This window comes from Podarcis melisellensis (genome assembly GCF_964234715.1).
Source record: "Podarcis melisellensis genome assembly, chromosome: 7".
Taxonomy (NCBI): domain Eukaryota; kingdom Metazoa; phylum Chordata; class Lepidosauria; order Squamata; family Lacertidae; genus Podarcis; species Podarcis melisellensis.
The window spans coordinates 34,097,718-34,123,978 of NC_138539.1; the positions used below are offsets into that span (position 1 = coordinate 34,097,718).

The window sequence follows — 26,261 nt, forward strand, 5'->3', positions numbered from 1 at the left end:
GGGACGAAGCAGATTCAAAATGAATCCCAAAACAGTAAAAAAGAAAGTCTACCTCTTGTGAAGAAAGGTGAGGACAGGTGACCTCACCTAGGCCCGAAGTCACCCCCCACCAAAGCAGGCTCAAAGCTTCTCAGAGCTTTTCAAAATCATTTTTCTCAGCAGCTAAAAGGCATTAGCTAAGCATCAGACACATTCTGCTTGCTGTAACTAAAAAGATTGTAATAAAGGTAGAGAACAGTCCATTGTTTCTCAGGCCTTTCTCATGCCTTCTGACGTTGCTAAAGAACCACATTGCTAAAGCAACCATGCCAGAACAAGAGATTGAAACATATCTGAACACTCTGAAACCCCTTTCCTGGGAAGAGTCCAATAGTCCCAAGACAGCTTTCTGTTCATGCTCAGAGGATTCTGGAAGGAGGAGAAAGGGGGAGGGATCTGGAATGGGTATATATGCTTGTGCACATGACTGTGAACTTCGTGCACGCTTTTTGTGACTTATCACACTTGCTCCTTCTACCAGTTCATGGATGGTAGAAATAAAAGCCTTTTCTCCGAAACTATTCCTTGAGTGTCTGTTGACTCCCACTTCCCTTTCCCAGGCGCAATATTTTTCCCACCCGAGGGCAAAGCCTCATAAGGCTACACTTGGAAGTATTATTTTTCCCTAGTGACGACGTCGTCGTCTGAACAATTTAGAATTGCATTAAAAATGTGTGTTCTGTAGCATACTGTACTTTATTATATATTCCCTATATCTTTAACAAAGCGGAGATGTGGGGGGGGGGGGGAATTCGGCCGTTAATCGATATGTCTCTCACACACAAAATGGAATCAAGTCCCCTTTGTGAGGTAGCCGCGCGAACTCAGCTGCGCGCGCTGTTTCGAATGTCAGCGGCATTCAAGCCGCCGGCAGAAGCCCCGACAAGAGGCAATTGCTAGGCGGCGAGCGCGCCGAGCAGACGCGAAATTGCGCGTGCGCAAACCCTTACCTTCTTCCTCCTCCCGGCTCCTTTCCCCGCTTCGACCGCGACTCGGGAGCGCGCTTCGCTGCGCGGGTCGTAGGTGCGCTCTTGCGCCTCCCGTTGCCCGCGGAAGTGTTTGGATAGGCGACCTTTTCTGCCTCCATAGCAACGCGCTTGGCGTCTCCGTCCGTGGCGGCGAAGCCTCTTTGCCTGTGTTCACACGCGCCCTGCTGCGACCCGTCCCCTTACCTGTCGCTTAGCGGGGAAAGAGGTTGTGGGGAAGCGCTGGGCAGAAGGGCGCGGAGTTCGTGTGAGTGGGGAAGGAGACCCGTGTGCGTCGGGACGGTGAATAGCGGGGCTTCGACGGCCCAGGCGACTTCTTGAGACATCATATAATTTGCTAGTGTAGGCGCGTTAGCCCCTTTCCACACTTTGTCCGAAGGGAGGCGAAAGTCCTTCTGAGGAGCCCGTATAAAGTGTGGTTTGCGTGTAGCCCCGTAGAAACTGCCCCCCACCCCTTGGCAATCTATCCCTTCCGACACTTTTATTTCCCCCAGTCTGCGCTCGATCTGATGAGCAGAGAGAAAAGCGACTGGGGAGCGGGATGCAGGCAGATATGCTAGTGCTTCTTTTGCTATCTCCCCCACTCTTCTTTCTATATGCATGGGTGTAGCTGGGGGGGGGGGCAGCTGCCCGCAAAAGAATACAAATCAATACAAATCTGAGATTCTGCCCCCCCCCCAACAAAAGCCTCTCCCCCCCCACAACAAAAATCCTGGCTACGCCCATGCATGGTTTCAGCAGTTTTTAATAGCCAAGATGATTCCAGCGCTACCACCACGCATAACAGTAAATTGAAGTGAACCTGCCTGACACATCGCAGAATTGTAAGGGAGTCGGGACCGCCAAAATCATCTAATCCGACCCCTGCAAAACAGGAAGAGGCATTCGCTTGTTCTGTGGGATTCAAGGCATCGTTCCAGAAAAGGGTGTTTCTGGGTATTGCCTTTTACCCAAAATTAATGATCAGGCTGCAATATTTTGCAGCTGGGAAAATGTGATTCTCCCCCACCCTTTCAGCTAGAAGCATTGGTATTGTAAGGACCATCTTTCATTCCCTGAATAACCCCTATACAAAGGGTAAACCAGAGAACCATGGGTGAAGCCAGGATTTATTGGGGGGGGGCAGGCTTTATGTTAGGAGGGCAGAGAACTGAGTTAACTAACTGACCAATTGTGTCACAGGTAAGTATTTTTATTTATTTACTTGATTTGAGGGGGCAGCTCAGCCCCCTGGTTATGCCCTTGCTTAATCATCATGCCCATGACACATTTTGAAATTTCAAAAAGAGTTCAAATTCATTTGACCCTTAAACATAAAAAGTGGTTGAAGTTCCATCTTGCTACTACCAGTGCTGTTCCATTTCCTGGGCCTTTTCTACTTGTCAAGCACTGGTATTTCTACAGATCATTTTAATTTAGAAGTAGTGAACAGCAGTAATTTATTTCTTGCCCGTATCAATAGGACATCTTTCTCACAACTGTTATATGAGGATTGTCCCTGGATCAAGATGAACACAATATAGCACTATACTTGTTTTTAAAAGGTCCTAGAATTCCATATTCTAGAGGCATTTCTGGGTAAAAAGCATTCCAATTTAATGAAAGGTTTTCAGATTTTAAAAATATCATAGTGATATGAATCTTTGCATTCATCAGATTTGCCAGTACAGTGGTACCTTGGTTTAAGAACAGCTTAGTTTATGAACAACTTGAATTAAGAACGCTGAAAACCCGAAAGTAGGTGTTTTGGTTTGTGAACTTTGTCTTGGAAGCAGAACATATTCCGCTTCCTGTTGAGTGTAAATTGAATCCCCCACTGCTATGGGAAAGCACGCCTTGGTTTAAGAACACTTTGGTTTAAGAACGGACTTCCGAACGGATTAAGTTCATAAAGCAAGGTACCACTGTACTGAAATGAGCTTACCTGACTCAATTCTGAGTATCTTCTCACATATACAGTAGCGTTAGGAGCTCTAAGGTTCTGGGATCAGCATTTTCTAATACTTTGTGAGGTGGGGGATCAGGAAGAAGAGGAAGCCCCAGGACTTTTATTAAAGTAGGTTTTTTGTAATAAATATATATTTTTGCAGTATTGTCACTATGTGACTACCAGCTTAATTGTGATCAGCCAGAAGTGAGTCCCTTTAAAAGGAACTCAAATTCAAGATAGTTAATAGGACTTTAATTCCAAGTTAAGATTATAAAGTCAGGTGTAGCTTGACTGAAAAGCTTTGAATAAAATGTTGCCCCTATTAAATATATATACACACACACGTACTTATAAGAATCCTGGATGACAGGTGCCATCTGAGCAGACGTCCTTATCTCAAACAGAAACAAAGCTTATTCTGAAATAGTACTTGATCACTACTATGTTTTTTTCCCTTCAAAACTAATGGTTTTATTCATATGCAATTTTATACAGATTTTAAAAATTAAAACACAATTAGCCTTCTGTGTCCTGTTTCTATATAGAGAGAGCTAGGATGCTAGTATAATAGTCTATAGAAAATTTGGGAAGACATCTATTACCATTAATATTTTCTTTATTAGGAACATGGCTAATAATGTCTGAAAATGAGAAGAAAATCTCATTGTAATTAAATTATTTAATAGTAACTAGAAAATAATGTTGAAGAAATAGTATACAATAATTTTATGACTCTGAAATATACTTTGTAACTTTTTGTTTTATTTTAAGGCCCTGTGTGACAAAAAAAGAATACATGGATATTGAATTCTTGGAGTAAAAAACCGACTTCACTGTAAGATTATGGTTCGACTAACATTGGAGCTAATTGGTAAAAGCCTCAATCAGAAGAATCGCAGAGATGAGTCCTTGGCCCATTACTTGAGGAAAACGACTCATCTCAAGTTATCAAATAAAAATATAGATATAATTGTAAGAATACACTGATTATTTGAAAATACAACTTCTTATTTGTTTGTTATTTGCTTTCTTTGTTAATAGCAATTCAAAGCATTTTTATCCTGCTCTTCAGCCAAAAAGTCTGCCAGAGGTGCTTACATAAGTTCAATAAAAACAAGACTCTTTTAGTTAGCAAAAGAGTCAGGAGGGAATTTGTTAAATTAGATTTTATACCATTACAATAATCAGCTTGAAATTACTGGCTAAAAGACAACACTTAGTTAATTTAAAGTACCTTTCATTTGCACTGAATGTTTTAAAACAGAAATATAGTTTGTTTAAAATATATTTGAGTATAGTGGAAGTATATGTATTGTTTTCAGAAATTTGCTTGAAATTTGGGAAGATCATAGCATCCCTATATTCTGGAATGATATACAATTCTAGTGTAATTGTCAGTTGGAAAATATGAGCCGAGATCCAAAGACCTAGTTCAGGCATTCCTAAGGGTTTGGCTATGGGCAGTTAGAACTTTCCATTTTCTCCTTTGAACAGCAGACCCCCATGCCCAATAATAAAGTGCTTCTGAAAGTTTCTTCCATTTCAAAAGCAACTTGCTATGTAACATGGGGGGAGGACAACTTCAGTGGCCCCTTATATATTTAGAACAGCGTGCTATTCTTTAGTTCCTAGTCATCATAAATTAAGATAGTATCCATTCATTCTATATTTACAACTATATCTACCAAGGATACCGTAGATAGTAAGATCAAAATGTTGAAGGAAGTATAAAAAAGCCCATGCAGTAGGAAAAGGCTGTATCTGGGAGCTGAAGCATTTTACTTATGAGAGAACTACAAAGTAACACACTTTCTTCATTCTTTCTCTTAGGATGACCTGTCTTTGTGTAAAAACCTTAATGTCCTTTATTTGTATGATAACCAAATTAGACAAATACATAATTTGGATTTTGCTACAAACCTAAGACACCTATACCTGCAGAACAATTGTATTACACGAATTGAAAATCTAGCATCATTATTAAAACTTGAAAAATTGTAAGTTTAAAATTATTATCATTGGATTTATTAATTGATGTGTAAATTGATGTAAGAAATATAGCTACTGTATATACTTGCTGAATATATCCTATATTTTATTTCAAATATAATTTTGTTCACATATTAATCTGATGACACATTAGCCCAAAGTTTGGCTAGTGATTTCATTGGATGAGTTAAGCATATGTTTGAATTTCTCCCACTGAAACTGATTTTAGAGTTTTTTTCTTTGCCTGGATTATGTTTCAGATTAGCAATTGATAATATCTGGAACATTTCTTTATATATTATTATTAATATTTCTATAATAAAGTAATGAATTATATAGGACAATGTTCCATCCTGCCTATATGCATTGCTTTAAAATATTTTCATTTTGTTTGGGTTGTTTCCAGGTAATTCTAAATAGATTTCTATACTCAGATTTCTCTTCAGATTTTATAAATCTTTCACCTTTTACAAAATAGATTTGCTTGTAGAAAACTCTGTGATTGTTCCATGGAGCCCTATGGAAATTGGGATTTTAGTTTAATACACTTTATTTGTCATAAAATACACTTTTTTACTTTTGGAAATGTTTGTATTATTTAAAACAAATTGGGAGAACTAAAAGCCTCTTATATACTGTTAAGGTATCTGGGCGGCAATTACATCACTGTAGTAGAAGGCTTAGAGACTTTAGAAGAACTAAGAGAATTACATGTTGAAAGCCAGCAGCTTCCCCTAGGAGAAAAGGTTTTGTTTGACCCAAGAAGTCTTCATTCACTAGCGGTAAGAATATAGAGTTTCAGTGACATCTGGTGAAAGATATTGATTGCGAAAAAAATTACAAGAATTATTTGTAAATCTAATATCTGTTTGCCAAAGAGCTGCATTCCCATAGGATATGAATGCAAAAGCGTTAATTTTTATTACTACTACTACTACTATTTGCACATCAAAAATATGTGTACAACAAAGGGTGTCTAATAGTAGTGAGTTCTATGGTAATTCTTTTTGCTTTGCAATAAGTTCTGTAGTCATTTATGTTGCATTCATTTCTCATCATTTGATAGAATGTGTTTGTCATTCCCATTGCCAAGAACATTTGGTTGACACTGAGCATTTGCTCGGTTAGGTATGTTTAATTTAGAAGCAAAACCCTATTATAATTTTTGTAATCGTATAAAACAAACCAAGGTTGCAAGAAATGTGTAGATTGTTGGCTATAGAATCCTTTTTTTAAATTTCCATTTAAAACTGAGCAAACACAGCTTAATGAATTATGCATTATTAGCATCATATGTATTATATATACCCATTAGATTCAGCAAAACCTGATCCTCTTGTATTCCTTCTCACTACTTATTTGTCATTTGACAACTTCAAAACTGAAGCTACAAAAAGTACAGCTCTATATTTGTATTTTGTTTGTATTTTCTTCATCGTAGTTTTTTCATGGTCAATTTACTGCCATTTGTATTATGAAAGAGCATTAAAAGTACCAATCGGTTTCAGACTATTTAGATTGTATTGTGTACTGATTAATTCCTCCAGGTCCAAGAGCTTTTCTAATCATCCAGTGAAAATCAAGTTACGCAAAATCTCATTTCAAATTTTCTGCACATCTGATAAGATCTGACTTAGTGGGTAAGATCATGTTTTCACAAGGCACAGCTGCAGAACAATGAGAAAGGCTCTCAGTCCCAGGGGAATTAACCAGTACACAATATGATCAAAATATGGGTCAAGCAAAAGTGTAGATGAGCCCAAAGTGTTCGTTGTGAGGTGCTGATAAAACATACAGTTGTGTGGTGCAGTGCCTATGCATGTTTTACTTTAGTGAGAAGTTAGTCTCACTAAGTTTAATCAGGTTTATTCTCTAGTAACCACATATGATTTCAGCAGTTAACTTTTGACTTTTCTTTTTAAATGTTAATTTCATTGCAGAAGTCTTTAACAGTTTTGAATATCAGCAATAATAATATTGATGAAGTGAGTGATTTAGCAATTCTGGAAAATATCTCCCACCTTATAGCTGTTGACAACCAAATTCACCATGTGAAGGTAATAAAGAGGAAATAAGATTGATAAGCATATATGGGAAATTAAGGCAGTTAATATTTAATAACCTTTCAGTGGTTTGAATTATTTGTTTTTATGGGATAAAGTTAATATGCATGGATATATTTTTCTTTTTCTGTGACCTACAGATAAAGTCCCATTTCACTATATGGCTTTTACAACACTGTATATCACACTCATTTTTATCTGTTTATTTATTTCATATAATTTATATACTGCTTGATTGTAGGAAGCAAACCTCAAAGTGGTTTACAAAAAAAGATAAAACAGTAACTTTGTCACTAAAAAAATTGCAACCATAATTTAAAACATACAGAAAGTTAAGACCATAACGGAATAGACTAAAACATTTATCTAAGAGGATTAAACAGATCATGGAGAGCAAGGTAATCAATGCTTATTAGTCTATATATGACTATATATTACATCCAGGATCAGAGGAAGCATGTCTCTGAGTATCACTTGCTGGGAAACAGTAGGAGAGGCCTACTGCTCTCATGCACAACTTTGGGCTTCCTATAGGCAACTATTTAAGACCATAAGAAACAAGATGTAGGATGCATTTAGCTTAACCTAGAAGGTTCTAATTATGCTTTTTAAAAATTAAAATACTAATCCATGTGGTTACTAGGTAAAGCTACATCCTAGGGTGCAGGTGTGATGCTCTGTCCTATGAACCACCAAACAGACAATTAGCACTGTCAGCTCTGCGATCCTAATCACATATACACATTACAAGGTTTCTCATTTTGTTCTATGCAACCAAGTGGCATGTATGCCATAAAATGCATCTCCTGTCTCCATGTCGTACAAGAGTACCCCCTTTATGCACATAACCATGGATTACGGCCTATAGGTTCAGATTATAAGACTCTAACTTTTAAATAACTAAAGTAGTACCATTCCGGTTTATTTCGGAAGGCCTTACGCTGGTTCAGTGTTCTGGGAATATGGTTGTAAATCTTTAATTTATTCAACCTTTTGCCATTATTGATTATGACAACAAGATATCAAAAAGATGAATTCCTTCACTTCACAATTCAGTCAGGAACAAGAGAGAAAATATAGATTTTCTGAAAGAGATAATGGCAGACCGTCAGAATGATGACAAATTGCTGTCTACAGATGTAGTTAGGGCAGTTGAGCTAGACACAGCCGATAAAAATTGGAGTACACTGGTCAAATACAGGTTCTTAAATGGCCATCATTAATTGGGAAGAAGGCTGCTGCTAGTACTACGGATGTCATCTGAGGCTTTCACCTCCCACAGTTTGCCTAGAATATAATTTGCTCTTTAGTATTTTGTAGCAGACCTCTAAGTGATAGCATGACATGATCATTTATCAAACAGAGACTGCCCAAAAAAGTGTCTAGTCCCTTTAGTATAGCTTATTGAAAGGCTGTAAAGTGAAAGCACTTTATTAGAGACAGGAAGGCAATGAACAACTAGAGCGTATCCAAAGGGTAATCATATTTCAACATGGGATTAGTACCTTCTTAGATAAACATACAATGGCGTGAGCAGGTTCTGGATCATTTATCAAGTGAGTAGTAGTCAACAAAAATCTGGAAAATTCTGTGGGTACATTCATCAAAGTTTAGCTATTTACTTAGCAAGGTTCCAAGAAATATATACTATTTTACATTTTCAAAACCAGCTTTATTTGATTTAATTTTTCAAGTGCATTCTAGTTTTTCAAGTATAGGAAGATGATTTCAATGGATCTTACAATGTAACTTTTGACATTTATGGAGACAACAAAGGCAGAGTTTAGGTTGATAAGAGATTAATGTGAGCCAATGTAATTGCATGTACTTGGACTTTGTTTCAGTTTGGAAATAAAATGCCAAATTGTCCAGATACGCAAAACATTAGATATGCGAAACACTGTATCTGATATGAAAATACATCCTGATATATTTTTATATGTGAGAAATAATATGTGCCTTTTTATTTAGTAATTAGAGCAGAATATTATGTATATAACTATGAAAGAAAACAGTTCCTTGAGGTTAAAGCAGAATGTTTCTATAAACAGAATGTTTCTATAAATAGCTCATTGTGGGAAAGCTTAAAAGAAAATCTCCATGTTGCTTTCCATATTCTGCATGACTCCTCTGGCAAACTTGAAATTTAACAGTCCAAGGATTATGGATTTTCCCAAATATGAAATACTGGAGAGTAAAAGGAAACCCTTGCTCTCCTGCTCCTTGCATCTGGTTTGTGTGGATAACTGATAGACACTAGAAAATACTGCTGAATAGCTTAAGAGGTTCTGTTGTAAATTGAAAAGTAACATTTCCAACAATTTAATCCAGCTAGGACATGACATGAAGCTTCTGTATGTATGTCTGAAACTGGATAGAGAACCATACATGTCGACAGGACCTGCCAATGCAGTTCCCCTCACTGATCCAAGATCTGATTCTGTGCAGGGGAAACCCTTTCAAAAACTTAGCATTTGCCACTCATCCATCTGGGAGCAGGGAGGGCACAACACACCTTTTGTCATAGAACTGTTTGTGTGCATTCCTGTGTATTGAGCCACAACTGTTTAGTGATAATCATTGTAAACGAAATGTAGGAATGCAAATGCAGTAATAATAGATAATAACTTGGATTCTGAAAAAAGCCAGCGGAAGAGAGTTGGCAGAAGGTAAATTTCCTTCTCCACTCCTCACTGACAGTCCTCTAAGAAGCCTCTCCTGAGGGTCAAATACTCTCCAGAATAAGGGTAGCACTGTGGTATGGGGGGGGGTGAAAAGGGAGTTGCTGAAAATGGGATGGAGGCATCTTCTTTAAGCAGGATCTCTACACAGAGAATGTGCTCTGCTTGAATTTCAGTGGTTCTCCCCACAGCCTACCTCATTCAGGAGAGTCCCTGACTCTCAGAAGAAGCTTGTGAAGCTGCCGGTGGAGGGGGAGCTGGTGGAAAGGAAAGCTGCCTTGTTGACATATTTATAACTCTCCCTTTGTCTGTAGAGATATCAGGGTGGCCTACAAAAAATGTGAGTTAAAATTAGCCATGGCAAAACAGTATAGTGAGCAAAACTCTAAAAAAAAGTTAAAAACAAATAGAACAAACTAAACAGTCATCAACTTCCGCTAGCACTTATCAGGATCTAAGTCACTGTAAAGATAGTGACATGTTACAAAATTTTCAATAAGAGCATCAAGAAAAAGAGAATTGTTAATATTTACACAGATGGAAGTGAAAATATTTCTCAACTGGTGGAAAAAGCAAATTACTTTCAATTCAGTTGCCAAGTGCTATTATTTCTGGTTGCTGACAACAGTATCCAGAAGAGCAATAAGAAGGTACTTGAGCAGTGCATTTACACAAGAAGTCCCATATCTGCCAAATCTTGTAAGTCATACAAGCCATGTTAACCAGTTTATATATTGTAGTAATATAAAAGAAAAACTAGGTCAGATTGCCCTTAATAAAAAAAGAAAGAAACCCATACTAGATAAAGGTTATGTAAAAACACAAAACTTTCCTTCTCCTAGCTCAGGCCAAGAAAATAACAGATGTGGAGGAAATTTATTAATTTTATTCTAAATAATTAAAATAATCATGAAGGAATTGTCTACCTGTGGCTTCGTTTCCATGAACAACTCTGAATTCATTGGCAAGTGAAGGGTTTTTGTATATTCTGGAGTGCCATCAAAACAACAACAACCAGTAGTAATATTCCAGTGCAATCTACCAAGGTTTCATATATATTCAGTCAGCTACATTATGGCCGGAATCCAGAGATACACCTCCACATACGGGGAGTCTATTTTCTTCATGTAGGCCCTGGTGCAACTTGCATGAGGAAAATCAAGCCATATATACAGATTTTTTTGCATGTAAGCCCCTATAATTGAGCACATGTATTGTGCAACATCTTATACTGTATATATACATATGAAGACCTGTGCAAGTGGTAGCTTGAAACAATTAGACAGATTCATGAAGAAACAGGCTATTGATGACTACTAGCCATGATGACTATGCTCAGCTTCCAGAGTTTGAGGCAGCAATGCTTCTCGATACAAGTTGCTGGAAACCGCAGGAGGGGAAGAGTGCTCTTTTCCCCCCAAATCCTGCTGGTTTCCCACAGGCCTCTGGTGGGCCACTGTGAGAACAGGATGCCGGGTGAGATGGGCCACTGGTCTAACGCAGCAGGCTCTTCTTAGTTCTTATGTGTTTCTGGTGTTCTGGATTTTGGCCTATATTTTACATTTTACCTTTACAGTAGAAAGTGAAGATCAAAGGGTTGAAATCATGTTTAAGGAATAATTATTAGAAGGTTGCTTTTTAGCTTTATGTGTAAAGCATTGTGTTTCTTAATTTAACATACCGCATGCCATCATTTGATTACTTTATAAAGGTAGCTGTGTAAATAACATTTCTTTAGAATGTTTACATTTAATTGAATAAACAGAATTATGAATCCACTTAGTTACAGCATTGAGCTAAGTTAGCAAAAGTAATGATTTTATTTTCTTTGGTATTTGCAGGACTTGGAGTTTGTGCTGGGTGTATGGACCAACCTGCGCAAATTAGAGCTGAATGGAAATCCTGTTTGCCAGAAACCAAAATATAAGGACAGAGTTATACAGCAATCAAAATCCCTTGGTAAAATAATGTACTTTCAGAGAACACTTTTCTTTTACCAGAAATTAATCCATGCATTAACACACTTACCTGGGAAAAAGTCCCATGATGTACTCATTGGGGCTTACTTCTGAGTAGACATGTCTAGGATTGTGTTGCATACCATACAACAAATTTCCTGTGATTATGTAAGCTAAGTGGGTACTGTATAGGATTGTAGCCTTAGACTTCTATATAGGCCAACAGATGTTACTAAGTCACAAAAAAATTACTAGTTTGCCTGTCCCATATATCTATTAGTTGTTAGCAACCTTCAAAATACATTTTTAGTAGAAATAACCTGCCTAGACACCTGAGGCAATTCTTACTCCCCACAGGGGTCCAGGGAGAGGCCTGTAACAAGCCACCACCCAATCCTGTGTACATTTACTCAGAATTATTGTTGAAATAAAACTCTTCTAAAAGTAACCAGTAATGATTCCAGGCAGACCTCCCATGACTGTTCCAAATCTTGGGTGCCACAGACAAAAAGGCCCTGTTTGAAATATCCAACTGAGAAATATCTGCTGTATTTCTTATGAAGAATGAAGCCTTCAAGCTCACATGGAGGAAAGCACACAGTCACCTGCCAGAATCAGGTTGTGCTGATAGAACTACTACAGAAGCCCTTAGGATGCCACCCAGGATGCTGGCACAGCCACCCTCTTCCCCCATGAAAGCTTTCCTAGATTCTGCCAAAGAACTGGTAGAGCACCAGTGGTTGTTGTGCTACCCCACAGCAGGGCTCACATCATTGAAGCATGGAGATGAGATTTTCTCTTGTGCCAGGAATCTAGCACCTATACCATAGCAGGTGGAGATTAGGGAAACAAACTGGTGTTTCAGGTCTGGCATAACCATTGGTGGCGAAAGAACAATTCAAAAGTTTATCCATGATTGACTTCCTAAGAATACCAGAGCCACATCTAGGAAAGGATTGGGTAAGCCAGAGTTAATCTGCATTTTCTTGATACGTGTTTACAAATATTACCCCTTCAGAGTCCCTTGATGGAAAAGAAATAAAAGAAATGGAAAGGCAATTCCTGATGAATTGGAAAGCATCCAGAGATGCCAGGAAGAAAAATAGGACAGAAAGTATGACGAATGAACATGCACCATATTTACATTTTGGTACACAAACTTTTATCTTCATGATCATTTACAGAATTAAGAAAATAGGCTGTTTAGAAGGAAAAGGTTATAATGCTTTTAAGATTACTCCTGGGAGTGTTTAGTCCTTTGGTGAATGCTGTGGGGGGATTTTTCAACTGGCATGGCCAACACTTCTTCTGAAGCAGTTCTCAAAAGGATTGCTCTTAGAAGCTCTCTTCAACAGGGTAAAACCCAGATGACTCCCTGGAATACTGAGGAACCTAAATTCAAGGAGCAAGACGAGTGATGGCTACATGAATCTGACCAAACACGGTTACAAGCACATCTTGTGTCTACTGTGTGGCAGTGATTATGGGCTTACTTCTCTGCCTCTATTACATCTTAAAGTAGCCATCCAGCAGAGCTTTCCTTTGTGGTAAAGGGTTTTCCCAGATGAAGGAGGTTGTCCCATTATTGGCCTGCTATGACAAATTTGCCAGGCACTTCAAGGGTAAAGTTACTCAGATCCATTATAAACTGGATGCTAAGTTTGGTTGTCCTATAGAGCCTTCCAGAGGACTGACTGGTCCACTGTTATGAATCAGTTTCAATTACTGCAACACAAGGACCTGGACAAGCTGCTCTAATGTATGCAGCCAACCATGTGCCTTCTTGACCCTTACGCCTCCTGGCTGGCAAGAGCAAGCTGATAGGCAGCTTCAAGCATGCTCTGATGAAAGCAACTAGACCCATTGCATTCTGACTTCATGCCAGGTTTAGTGACAGAAACTGCTTTGGTTGCCCTGGTCAGTGAAATTTGTCAAGAGAATAACTGGGATTCTCTTTGACTACTCAGTGACTTTTGGTACTATTGGCAATGGTATACTGCACCCCCTAAGTTGGAAGCACTGCACTGCAGTGGTTTCAGTCCTATCTCCAAGGACAGTTCCAGAGAACAGCATTGGATGACTTCTGCTTGACCTGTAGGGGTTGTCCTATTGAGTTCTGTAGGCTTAAATCTTGTTGCAGATGCTATTTAATATCTATATGAAGCCACTGGGAACAGCCATCAGGGGATTTGGAGCAACTTGTCATCAGTATGTTGATGACACCCAACTCTGTCTCTCTGTTCCATCAGTACCAGAAGAGGCAATGCAGGCCCTGAACCAGTGTCTGTCTGAAGGCAGTAATGGGCTGGATGTGGATCAGTAAATTGAAGATGAATCCAGGCAAGCCACAGATACTGTGGGTGGGTAGTTCTCTCGCCCAGGAGTTGGCAGAACATGTACTTGATGGGGTTGCACTTGAACAACAAGGTGCATAGTTTGGGGGTGCTTTTGGAACAATCTTTGTCATTTACGACTAGGAGAGCTTATGCCCATTTTGGCTGGTATGTTAACTACAGCTATTTCTGGACAGGGACATTCCAGCCATGACTGTTATTGTAACCTCCAAATTGGATTTTAATGCACTCTATCTAGGACTGTCCTTGAAGATGTTCCAAAAATTTTAACTAGTGCAGAATGCTGGTAAGGGTAGCACATTGTGAGCATATTACTCCTATTTTAAAAGAGCTGCATCAGTTGCCAATTGTTTTCTGGGTCCAGATGAAGTTGCTTACTTTGACATGTAAGTGGCCTGGAACACAAATTTATGCAAGAATGCCTTTTGCTATACTGACATGCCCATGCTGTCTTCTTTGTAACCTCTAAATGGGATGGAATACATAGTGTGAGGACCTGCGGAAGGGCCTCTTCGTTGGTGGCTCCTTGTGTGGAATTCCCTTCCCAGTTGGGCCATTAGTTCAGATTCACTTTTTTTCGGAAAGCATTTGGAAGATGAGAGACCTGACTGGAAAAATAGCTTAGTTTGCTGCTGATAGTATTAGTAAATTGTTGTGTTGCTATGTTATGTATTTGGGGGTTGTTTTATTTGTTGCTTTGTTTTTACATTGATTTTGTTGCCCTTTGGCTTGTACGAAGTACAGTAGATAAATCTTCTAAATAAATAAAGTATACTCACTCTTTTTGATAATCCAGTAAAATGATTGATGAATGGGTTATTTGTCTTCTGTAGCAAATCTTCAAAATATTTTATAGGAACAATTTTGAATTACATTTACCCAGTATTTTAAAAGTTTATGTACTTTTATTGTGTACAGTTGAACAGTTATAGTATTGCTGCCTGTAGAGAATCACTGTGTAAAAGTAGTTTTTAAAAAAATAATCATCATCATTATTTACCTATTTATGTCACTTTCCAGAGTCTTAGTTTGTAAAATGAGTAACAGAGCAAAGGCTTCTCTTTCACCATCATTTTTCTGCTACTTCCAATTTTTAGCTGAAAATTCTGCTTGGATAATGTTCTCAGGCACTTTGACATTAAACATGCACATCAGTAATGTTTATAGTTTATTTTTGAAAAATGCTATACTTCCATAAATTATCCAAGGTTCTGTTAAATTATATTTCCACTTTATCTAGTTATTATATATTTTGCAGGTGTAACCATGTCTTCATTGGTTTGGTTAATATTTTGCGGGGAAAGTTTTTGAAATAATTAATGCATGCATGTATTTGTACCCTGCAGATAATAATGACAAAGAACACCCACATTTTCCTATTTACTATTTCCCAATGACCAAAGAAAAACCAAATTTTGCAATTTTGTCTGAGATGCATAGATCTCCTTATAGTAAAGAATCCCATCGAACCGTCCATGAAGAAGACAGAGTTACTGAGAAAACGAGGTATGTTTCTTGTAGCGCACCTTTGGAGTCCATCAGTGTATGAAATTTCTGCATAACTGAAAGTTCTGCATAAATGAGGGGCTGGAAGTGCACTATTTAGAGAGATGGATTCACAGAGGTTAATCCACTAAAATTTATATTGACAAGAAAATGCATACTAATAAAGAGAGGGAGGTTCGGCTTCCTGTGTACAGCTGTAGCACACAGGGACTATTTTGTTGATATTTGAACAATTTTTTTTTTGAAGTTCTTCCTTTTTTCATTTCATATTTTTTAGCAAAATTCTGATTTAGGCTGATCACATTTTGTAACTGATAGGGCCAAACTAGATATGTGTAACATTATTGTGATAGTCCTTTTTAAACTGGAATGTCATTTCTGGTGGGGGGGGGGAGATGGTGAGGATTTCCAGTCCATATTTGGAAGTTACTGGGGGCAAAAGCCCCTTATAGGGTGATTGGAGTGAAGAAACAGCACACATACAGTCTGCTACCACTTCTCCAATACTGTTTACTGTGAAAGCCTGGAAGGGAGGAGAGCTCAATTGATCCTTCTGCCAATTCACTCCTGAGTGGTACAGAATCACCACAATCCAATAATTCTGATATCCCACGCTGATAACTTGCTGATCTACATGGCAAACCGAATCAGTGCTGACTGTGCAGACTGTATATGCCGCTGATTCTAATGCATGCCTGTATTTTTTTCTCAACACAGCTAGTAGCAATGGGGGTGATTTTAAAAAAGGAATGGAGTATGAGGTTAAAACTTCCCAGAACCACTTCCTGTACCTAATGTAGGTTTCTTGCACATGTATTTTTTAAAGTCAGGAGATCCTTGGCCTTAAAGCTGCTTGGATTTTATGCATCATATATAGGATGTGATCCAAAGATATCTGAGTGTACCAATAAACTGTCAAACTATCATTGAACTCAAGGATTCTCCCTTTGTCCTTCGCTACTGAAAGTGCAAATCGTCTCTTGCAGTGAGAGGAAACCGGATGCTGGACTCAGCCTAGTCCTCACTTTCCCCCAGAAACTATCAAAGCTGACTGCACTAATTTCCTGTTCAGCAATATGTGCACACTGCAGAAGACCACATGAGCATGGTTGAATTCTGAATGTGCCTTCCCTTGCCTGGCAGTAGCATTCTGAGCTCCTGTCAGGAGAAATCTCCCAGTGGAAACCTGTCTCCATAGCAGACCGCCCTAGCTGGGCTTTGCAGTTAGACAGAGAACAGACTCCTTTATCGGAATGATCTGGAAAACATTTGGATTGCCAGAATTAAGATAAATGGGGAAATTATTTATGTAAAATACAGAGTATACATCTGTGCAAAGAACACAAAAGAAATACAAATATCAGGCATTGGGTAACTGAAATTCAGATAATAAGTGTTCTGCATTTTCATTTGCATAGCACATACCTTTCTAGTCCTAACAAGAGTATATCAAGCAGTCATTAAGAATACATTTCCATACCCACAGTCTGGAAGTAAGTGTCATTGAACTTGAGGTTTTGTTTTCTGAGTTGACATGCCACAAGATTGTGCTGTACCCTCAAATGAATATTTTTTACTTATCTCATAGAAACCAATGATAATACTGCAGTCATTGTATGTTCTAGTGGTATTACAGTTTGCATTGTGTAGGGATTTTTTAGATTTAACATTTAGGCTGCAATCCTGTGCATACTTACTGTGCATTGATCTCCATTGAACAAAATTGTATTTATTTCTGAGTAAGCATACATAGGATTGTACCATTGAACATATATACTGTACTGGGGACTATACTGTTTATTTAACATCTACAAAAAGCCGTTAGGAGCGAACCTCAGGATATTTAGAATGTGGTGTCAGCGATATGCTGATGCTATCCAGCTCTATTTCTTTGTTACAGTTGAATCAGATGTGGCTGTACAGGTTCTGAACCTCTGTCTGGATGTAATAATGAGAACAAGTAATTTGAAACTGAATCCTGACAGGATGGAGGTGGGTGGGTGGTTCCAGGGTCCAGCAGTTGGGTGATGTGACTGTTCTGGATGGGGTTGCTCTCCCTCCTAAAGAAGGAAGCACACACTTTTTGGAGTGTAGCTTGATTCATTTGTCTCTGGAATCCCAAGTGGCTACAATGGCTAGGACTAGAAGTAGCAAATAACCTGGCCACTGTGACCATGCATTGGTAACGTCAAGAATAGACTACTGTAATAATACACTCTATGTGGAGCTTTCCTTAAGCTTGGTCTGTAAGCTGCAGAATGCTGCTACTATGTTACTCTGCAGAGTGTCCAATTACCATATTTTCCTGTGTATAAGAGTAGGTTCCCCCCCTAAAAAATAATGTCAAAAAATAGGGGGCCATCTCTCTCCCCCCCCATTTTCTTAAATCTGAGTCCCCCAAAATAGGGGTGTCTTATACATGGGGGTGTGTTATAGATGGAAAAATACAGTATATGTGTATATTGCACTACTTCTAAGGGAGCTGCACTGGCTGCCAGTAAGCTACCAGGCCAGGTTCTAGGTTTTGGATTTTGCCTATAAGGCCTAGATGACTTGGGGCTAGAAAACCTACAGGAGCATCTTTCTCCTTACTGCTCTGCTCATGCATTTTATTTGACCCAGGAGGCCCTCTTAGTTATACCAGTCTTGGTGAGCAAAAACTAAGGAGACAGTCTTCTCTGCAGCAGTCCTCTTTTTAATGGAACTACCTCCCCTCTGACAAGCACCAACACTGATGATATTTTGGTGCTTGTTAAAAACACAACTGTACTCTGGTTTTTCCTCACATTTAATGTGGAGGAGTCAGATACTGATTCCCTTAGAGTAACCAGCTACAATCATATTCATTTCATTATGATCTTGCTGTTTGAACAGTTTCATTGTGATTTGTGTTTTATACTTGTGCACACCAGCTCAAGGCTGATTGTAATAGGTAGTAGCTAAAATATTTTTATAAATAAATATATCCATTTATAGTGCACTTCTATACATAATCTGTTTATAAGAATGTGGGTATAGGATTGCAGCCTTAATGTACTGCCAGAAATAAATGTCTGTGGAACATGGTCTGGTCTAGTTACATACTAGAATTTAAGAGAAGCTTAAGCATAGAATATAAACACATCTATGGAGGCAAATGGCATTAAACTGTTATTGTATCCAGAAATATTTTCATCTTTAAAATAATTGCTTTACAATGTTTTGTTCATGTAGCCATTCATCCCTGAAGAATCCTCAAAATGTACGGAAAAACCTGTCTGAACCTCACCTCCTAAGACAAATGCCTCTTTAAGAAGATACTGGAAAAGCAACATCTTCTTGTGTTATCAAGAGAACAAATGAGTGCATCAAACCAACTATGAAGAAAAACTGAATGTTGTGGGGAAAGTTTTATATTTTAATCAGAAAACACTAAGGCATGTTTTAAGTTTTTCATTGCTGGCACAGTAATTTTTCATAATACAAAAGCAGTATTTTGTATAACAGATCCAATATATGTAACTTCATAAATAAAAAGTTTAAAGTAAAGTACACAGGTGTCTTAATGAGAAAAGGTGCATGGGGAAATCCCAAGGTTTGCAGAAAAAAGCTTAAAGCAGAATAAAAACCTATGGTAGAAAAAAGACCCTATCAAAACAGGCCAATGAGGACTCACTATGCTCAGTTGGGTTGGACCGGTGACTGTTGAGGATGAAAAATGGCAGAAAGATAGATGGAGTATTTTGACAAAGGGTGTGGCGCTATCCTGACTATCAAAAGGAATCTGTAACATTTGTTTGAAGTCCCCACACGTATGCACTACTTGCTGGCCCTTTTTGTATGTTGGGAAATGATGTTATCACACTTTTATAGAAGCCTGTGTACAACATAAAACCAATAATATAAAAACATCAATACATACTAGTAGGTAAAAAATTCACAATTCAAAGGCCTGTCTGAAAAATAGTTTTCAAAAGGTGTCTAAAAGAAGACAAAGATGATTCATGCTAGGCTGCTGCAGGCAGGGCCTGCCACATTAAATGCTCAGTCCCTGGCAAAGGCTGACCAAACCATGGGTCTCGACCAACAAAACTGCCCCATCAGAAGAGCATCAGAAGATGCTCTACTGAGGTAGAGCATAAGAGATTAGTATTGACCCCACACAGTTTAGGGCTTTGGCTTAACAAAAGAACCTTAAACCTGACATGGTAGCAAATTGGCAACCAGTGCTGTTTTCTCAGCAATGGAGCAATATATTGCTAGTAACCTGTTCCTGTAAGCAGTCTGGCCTCTGCATTCTGCACTACTTGCAACTTCTGGTCCAGATAACACAATCAAACCAACAAAGTTTGCTACAGTGATTCTTGAGGTTAGCCAATGCATGGACTACTGTAGTCAGACTGTCTTGGTCCAGAGATGGTTGCAGCTGGTGTATCTGCCAATGCTAGTAAAAGCTACACAGGTCACTTGGACCTCTCATGACAAAGATGAATCAACAAGTGTCCCTAGCTTGCAAACCTCCTCTTTCAGAGGAAGTGAACCCCATCCAGAACAGATTGGGCATAATGGAGAAATTGAGTTGGGTATCATCTACCTACAAATGGCACCGTGCTCCAAAACTCCTAGTGACTACCCTCAATGGCTTCATATAGCATTGGGGAGAGCACTCCATTGCATAAGCTGGGTTGAAGAGCACTCTCCCAGCTCTACTCTCTGGACATGATCCTGTAGCTAAGAATGGGGCCACCGATACACATCTCCAGAAGTCCATGGACACACACCATTAGAGTGATTGTTCTGACAACAATTCCAAATGTTGTCATTTCATGCAACACACAAGAACCAAATTAGTAGCATTGTGTGTACACAGTACCTACTCTCCTGCTAGCTGTGGTCCCTTGAGCTCTCTCATATAATTTTTAACATCATTTGATTTGCTTTAATTTGCAAAATAAGTGATCAATTTGTGTCATCATAGGTTGATTCACAGTTGATGGCCAAACTGGGTGAGATGCTGGAGACCTTGGCTGGAGGAAAACAGACTTAATTCTTGCCCTCTAGGCTGTTATTCTGGGGGGAAATGCCTCCCTGGTTTTTTCATCCAAAGGGCAAAAGAACAGGACCCTATGGTTGTGGAAACAGCTGGGGGCATGATTTTATTAGAGAAATGGCCTGCAAGGAAATATTTAAGCATCCTTAGCCCTTCATGGCTACATTTAAAATGAAAGGAGGGGGGAATCAGGGGACTGTTTATGCATCTCTCCTATATTGTCTAATTTGGCCCTCATTTAAATTAATCTGCTTGGAATTTAAGCTGATTTACATCACAGTCCTCAACACACTTATTTGGAAACATGTTCCAGTGATTTCAGAAGAACTTAATGCCAAGTAAATGTGTTTAGGAAAGGGTCCAGTTGGCTTAAATTATTGTACTTCAGTTTAACAGGGATTATAAATGAATAAAAGCCAAAATTCCCAAAGGAAGCCTTGTTCATCCTGAAAGAATTTTAGCTGCAGACCCAAATACTTCATCTGAGTAATCCCATGGAAATCAGTGGGACTACTCTAGAAGCAAGCAGCATAAATTCTTGCTGCTTTTCTGTTTTGCAGTATCCTGCATCTTATACCATCTGTCCTTTAAATTAACTTTTCCCTAGACTCCACTTCCTAATTACAATTAATACCAAATATTTTAATTTTCTTGGCTACATAAAGGGCAACAAATAAATCAGGCTTTATTTTTCTGTCTTGCTGGGTCAAAGATTTGATTTATTGTGTCTATGTTATCACACAATCAAAATTTCATTCCCAGTGTTTGTTTGGGAAAATTCTACACCCTGCCTATTTATTTTGAATGTCTCTTCTCATTAACGTTGCTGAACTGTAATTTCTAGCCTCCAAATATCACTTTTTATTGTTCAGAGTCCCATAAATATATGGTTGTGTGTGTTTTATATATATTCACATACATAAAACACTACCAACAAAGTTCCATTGAATTCAGTTCAGCTTACTTCAATGAGATATAGGATTACAGTCTGAATGTGTTTAGGGATAGATTTCAAATCCAGTCAAATACTGCTGTCCCAGATTTTTGTGTTCCCATTTTTCCAGCACAATTTCCAGAGAAGAATTTGGTGAGGATTTTTAGATTTTTTTTCTCCAAGGGAGAACAACTAACTTAGAGTTGGGGGTATTTCCAAAATGATGCAAGGATTAAATGGTACAGTATCACAGTTAAAATTATTGGAGAGAACAAAGCAATGAGTTGTCCTTTCTTTGCAGACAGAATATTTTGGGCTTCAGCAGCGCAGGTGGTTGTTTTTAAATTTCCTGTTAGTTTTGATTGAGACATTGTCACCATTGTGCAATCACTAAATTGTGTGTGTGTGGATGAAGGAGGGTGTCAATAAAATAAATGTTTAAAATTATATACATAGAGTGAGGTAATGGTGCATACACAGAATTCTATCTCTTGTTCTGAAATCTGGATTTATCATATGGAGTTAGGCCAGGTGGAAGCAACCAAATATCAAAATCTGGAACAATAATGGGACCATCTCTAAATATGTGTATATATTCAAATTGCTATAGTTGAAAAAACTAATATTGGCCATCTCAGTGTCCACCCTACTAATGAAGTAAGTCTGTGTACTTTTATAATATTATTGGATATCAAGAGGGTTTTAGAAATCTACTCCAGGCATGACTAGGGACTTGGGCAGACTTTTCCTCCCTTCTTTCATTGTAAAGCAAGCCCATATGCTGTATTACAAATAGATTTTAAATTTTAAATGTGATTTGCCCCACAGTGTGCTTCTGTGGGGATGCCAAAAGCACATAGAATTAGTACTGTCATTACTAGAGCATGGCCCACAGTCTTCATATTCTGTGGTATTGCGCTCCACACACACTTGCCCCAAACATATGGAAAATATGTTATACAACAGTCTCCCTAAAAAGGGCTATAGGTGAATGTATGGAAAACCCAACAGATTCTCCTATTTTTGTATTCCTACCTGCAAAAAAACTCTCAAATGGGTGCTGGGGTGGGGATTGGTGTTTTGGAAGAAATGGTTTTAATTGAAAAGATCCAGTTTTGCCCCTTCTCCCCCTACAAGGGGATTTTACCCCACCTCCTCATACCCGTACCCCCCACCATCCCCAAATCTGCCCTGGAGGGTTTCGGGCATGCCCAGAACAGATTTAGGGGGCATGCATGGGGACGAAAGGCGAGGACATTCCATTGTGCAAGGAGAAATCCTTAGCACTACACTGAATACAACCCAACGTGAAAAGCTGTTTAAAGCACTAGTGATGTTTGGTGGATATCATATAGCAAGTTACTACCTACACACAAACACGCACATGGGACAGTATTTAGCAGTACCATGAGGGTAAGATTTTGGGTCAGAATTCCAGGGCCCAATTTTCCCAGATTTTGAAGGAAGATGAGGCCGCTGAAAGACCATTTAGTTTTGGAGCCTAAAAATGACCAAACTGCACCACTGCAGCTAACTACAAATGATAAAACTATAAAATTAAAATTACCTTAATGCTGGCTATTTTAATGTGATGCTTTTCTCTACATGGCAACTTAAATGAGTTGCTATCTTATTTATCTAGGCTTAAAATATCATTGTTTATTAATTGTGGGAAAGGTTATTGGAAAATATGAAGAGCCGTGACTTTCTACTCTTTGGCAAAGGTCAATACTGGCAAATTCTGAAAAAGAATAATGGGAGTAAAAGAAAAGAAAAAAGGAACTTATGAAAAGATTGTTTAACCTCCGAGCCCAACGTTTAAATTACTCCCCTCGAGCAAAACGGTTACTTTATCCTAACCCAAACAATTTTCATAAAGAACAATTTCAACGTTTGTACCTAGAGAATATAGGCATTGCTTTCAATCGTGCAAACGCCTCCCAGGCTTCTAATGGAAAGATGATTAATTCACAGAGCTTGCAACTATTTCCTTGAGGAGAGTGAGATAAGGTACCGGCTAATGGTTTGTTGAGAGCGTCCGTTCGCATCTTGTGGTCCGTGGCTTGGAAACTTGGCTCAGGGCCAGCTTTGGGTTTTATGCTGAAACAATCCTTTGGATTTCATATCAAAGCAGCTTGTCTCCAGCCCTAATTTAAAGCTAGGAGTTGGAGGGAAAGGTGAGAGCAGGGTAAATAAAAATCTCCAAAGAATTTAATCGCCAGCTAATTTAATGCAGAAAAGTGTGTTTAATCAGTCGGGCAGCCATCCTGAGCTCTATTTCTTTAGCTGTTTTCAAGGAAATATTTATATCTTGTTTCCACATAAAGAACACAAACCAGTGAAACTCAAGGACTTCAAAACCCCACTGATTTCAACATGAGAGATTTAAGTGTAAAATCTGCTCTCCCATTGAAATGAATGAGACTTAAACGCCCTTAATTCAGATTTTAATAACTGACTTCTGTTGATGCTCAGTCAAGTGTTTAGCAGTTTTGCTCTGGTGATTCATCATATATTCAGCAATTCTGTTGGATGTGTACTCCAGTTCAGTATCCCAGTTCTCAGGATGTGTTTTCTGCTTTGCCAACTACAGCTTCTTTTAGAGATGTTGTGGCCACCGCAATGTGCACTATGGTAATCTCCAGACTAGACTGCTATAATGTGCCCTACCTTTGACTTCCCTTAAAGAAGATTAAGAAATCTTAACTGGTCCCAAATGCAGTGATCAGGTTACCAACTAAGGTTCTATTTAGATAGCCAACTAATATTTACTCAGAGTAGACCCACTGAAATCAATGGTCCTGAGCAGTGCTATTTTTCTAGGAAAAAAGAGGTGCCAGAACTCAACACGAATGCTTCCCTTGTTCTCTTATAATGGCAATGGTGCCCACCTGAGAGGTGCCAAAACTGAGTGGTACATAGATTTTGTAATAAAATGGGGTATTAATTTCTGCCCCAGTGCCTAATGAATCTGAACTTTCTTCCTACTACAACTGTCTCATCCACACTGTGAAATCCTACAGCACTGCCTGGCTTTGTCTTTTGCTTTCTACTTTGGTTATTGCGAGTGTGTAGGATAAATTAGGAAGCACCATTGTGTGCCACTGCATATAGGATTGGACCGCTAGGTTTTGGCCCATAAAGGCTGTGATCATAATCAATTAAGTTCTAGGTGTCTCACTTGCAAGAAAATGAGTTGAGCGCTAATCCTGCTGATTACTATAGGGCAGGCACCCTCAGATCACTGCATGCATTGCTTTAAAAGAGAGTATCTGAAGAAGTGTGCATGCACACGAAAGCTCATACCAAGAACTAACTTAGTTGGTCTTTAAGGTGCTACTGGAAGGAATTTTTTTTTGCTTTAAAAGAGAGTTAGACAAATTCATGAAGGATAAGGCTATCAGTTGCTACTAGCCACAATGGCTATGCACTTTCTCCACTGTCAAATGCAATCTTCCTCTGAATACCAGTTGCTGAGTTGCGAGAGTGCTGTGTTTGTGCTCCATGTTCTTCTTGTGTTGTTTCCTCTGGCTGGCTAGTTTGAGAACAGGAAGCTGAACTAGATGGGCCACTCCTCTCATCCAGGGCAGATTGTCTCATGCTCTTTTGCCTGACAACATTAACAGTTTGTACGCTAAACTTCTAACTGTGATAAAACTTTGTAGAACACTGACAGTAGGCATGTTGTGCATGTTTTAAAACCAAATAGCCATCCAGAGCTTGAGGAACTAATACTTTCATCTTTCATCTGCGGGGGGAGATGCAAGCAGAGGCTTAATGGACGTAGTCAGGCCTTTCATTAGGGTGGCAGGCCTTTTGTTGGTGGGGGCAGAACCTCAGCTATGTTTTTTTGGGGGGGCACCCCCGTAGGGCAGGGAGGAAGAATAATTAGCAGACCTCCAGATTTTTTCCTGCTCATGCAGCAGCTTGATTCACCACCCCCTTCTTCAAATAACGCGATTGGGCCCAGTGTCGGATTTACATATAAGCTAAACAAGCTATAGCTTAGAGCCCCACTCTCTTGGGGCCCCCCCAAAAAATTAAAGGGAAAAAAGCTGGATGTACATTTCCAAAATATAAGATAAAAAACAAATAAACTAAAACCCACATACAGCAACAGTGTTTTGTGTTGTGTAGGCGCCTATGAGGTAAGTAATGGGCCCCGCCTGCTAGCCTGCTCCCTAAAACATCACTGGTTTGCTCATTTCTATATATAGGGTGCCTACATGCTGCATGTGCAAATGGCTTTCGATATCTATTAGGTCCATAAATTACCATATAGCATATATTCAACATAAAAAACAGTGACAATTTGTTGTTGACAAAGGAAAGCTGGACATATAACGGACCCCATTACCTTCAGTAGCTTAGGGCCTCAGCAAACCTAAATCGGGCCTGGTTGGTCCCCTGAACAAAACGCCAGGCGTAACTGACAAGAATCAGAGGTGCCCTCGCCTCAAACCTGCCTGGCTGAGACCCAGGCCTGGTTCTACTCTCTCGAAGAGGACTGCACTCTGCCCATGCCCATGCGTCCTCTTCTCCTCATCAGGAGCTGGCGTCAGACCAAACCTTGAAGATGGATGCCAGGCAGGACCATGTGTCCTAAGAAACTCCTGTGGCTCAGATGAGAGCTGCGTCTGCTCAGCGGGAGGAGAGACCGGGTGGAGGAGGAGGAAGGTGAGGCCGCTGCTTTGCCGCTAGGCAGCAGCCCCGCTCTCGGTGGGAAGGCGCCTCGGCCCCCTGCAGGGGAAAGAGGTCGAGCTCGCCAGGAAGGACAGGGGGCGATGCGAGA

At 39.2% G+C, this 26,261-nt stretch overlaps 2 protein-coding genes and 1 long non-coding RNA gene across 6 annotated transcripts in view; 1 reads left to right on the forward strand and 2 right to left on the reverse strand.

Annotated features, from left to right (window-relative positions):
• The window catches only part of CSPP1 (centrosome and spindle pole associated protein 1), a 76,934-nt gene extending 75,852 nt beyond the window's left edge, over positions 1 to 1,082 (reverse strand). Inside the window, exon 1 of the mRNA XM_081918400.1 lies at positions 990 to 1,082. The gene's annotated coding sequence lies outside the window, so the exon portion shown is untranslated. The remainder of the gene's footprint in view (positions 1 to 989) is intronic.
• Positions 1,083 to 3,793: 2,711 nt separating this feature from the next.
• On the forward strand, positions 3,794 to 19,034 carry PPP1R42 (protein phosphatase 1 regulatory subunit 42). Of its 3 annotated transcripts, none has more exons than XM_081918455.1 (8): positions 3,794 to 3,927; positions 4,786 to 4,952; positions 5,588 to 5,726; positions 6,885 to 7,001; positions 11,530 to 11,647; positions 12,665 to 12,796; positions 15,347 to 15,506; positions 18,720 to 19,034. In XM_081918455.1, exons 1-8 carry the CDS (start codon positions 3,799 to 3,801, stop codon positions 18,796 to 18,798), a joined length of 1,041 nt encoding a protein of 346 aa, XP_081774581.1. In that variant the 5' UTR covers positions 3,794 to 3,798; the 3' UTR covers positions 18,799 to 19,034. The 3 variants fall into 3 exon arrangements, with proteins under 3 accessions (XP_081774581.1, XP_081774582.1, XP_081774583.1); XM_081918456.1 differs by lacking the exon at positions 18,720 to 19,034 and adding an exon at positions 13,896 to 14,006 and having other exon boundaries at positions 15,347 to 15,486; XM_081918457.1 differs by lacking the exon at positions 18,720 to 19,034 and adding an exon at positions 13,896 to 13,986 and having other exon boundaries at positions 15,347 to 15,484.
• On the reverse strand, positions 5,230 to 26,145 carry LOC309373912. 2 transcript variants are annotated; one of them, XR_014170280.1, is made up of 5 exons: positions 26,039 to 26,145; positions 15,527 to 15,598; positions 11,476 to 11,590; positions 8,513 to 10,017; positions 5,230 to 5,461 (listed from the first exon to the last, which is right to left on the reverse strand). It is a non-coding gene; the product is annotated as an uncharacterized lncRNA (long non-coding RNA). The 2 variants fall into 2 exon arrangements; XR_014170281.1 differs by lacking the exon at positions 5,230 to 5,461 and having other exon boundaries at positions 7,011 to 10,017.
• Positions 26,146 to 26,261: the final 116 nt, after the last annotated feature.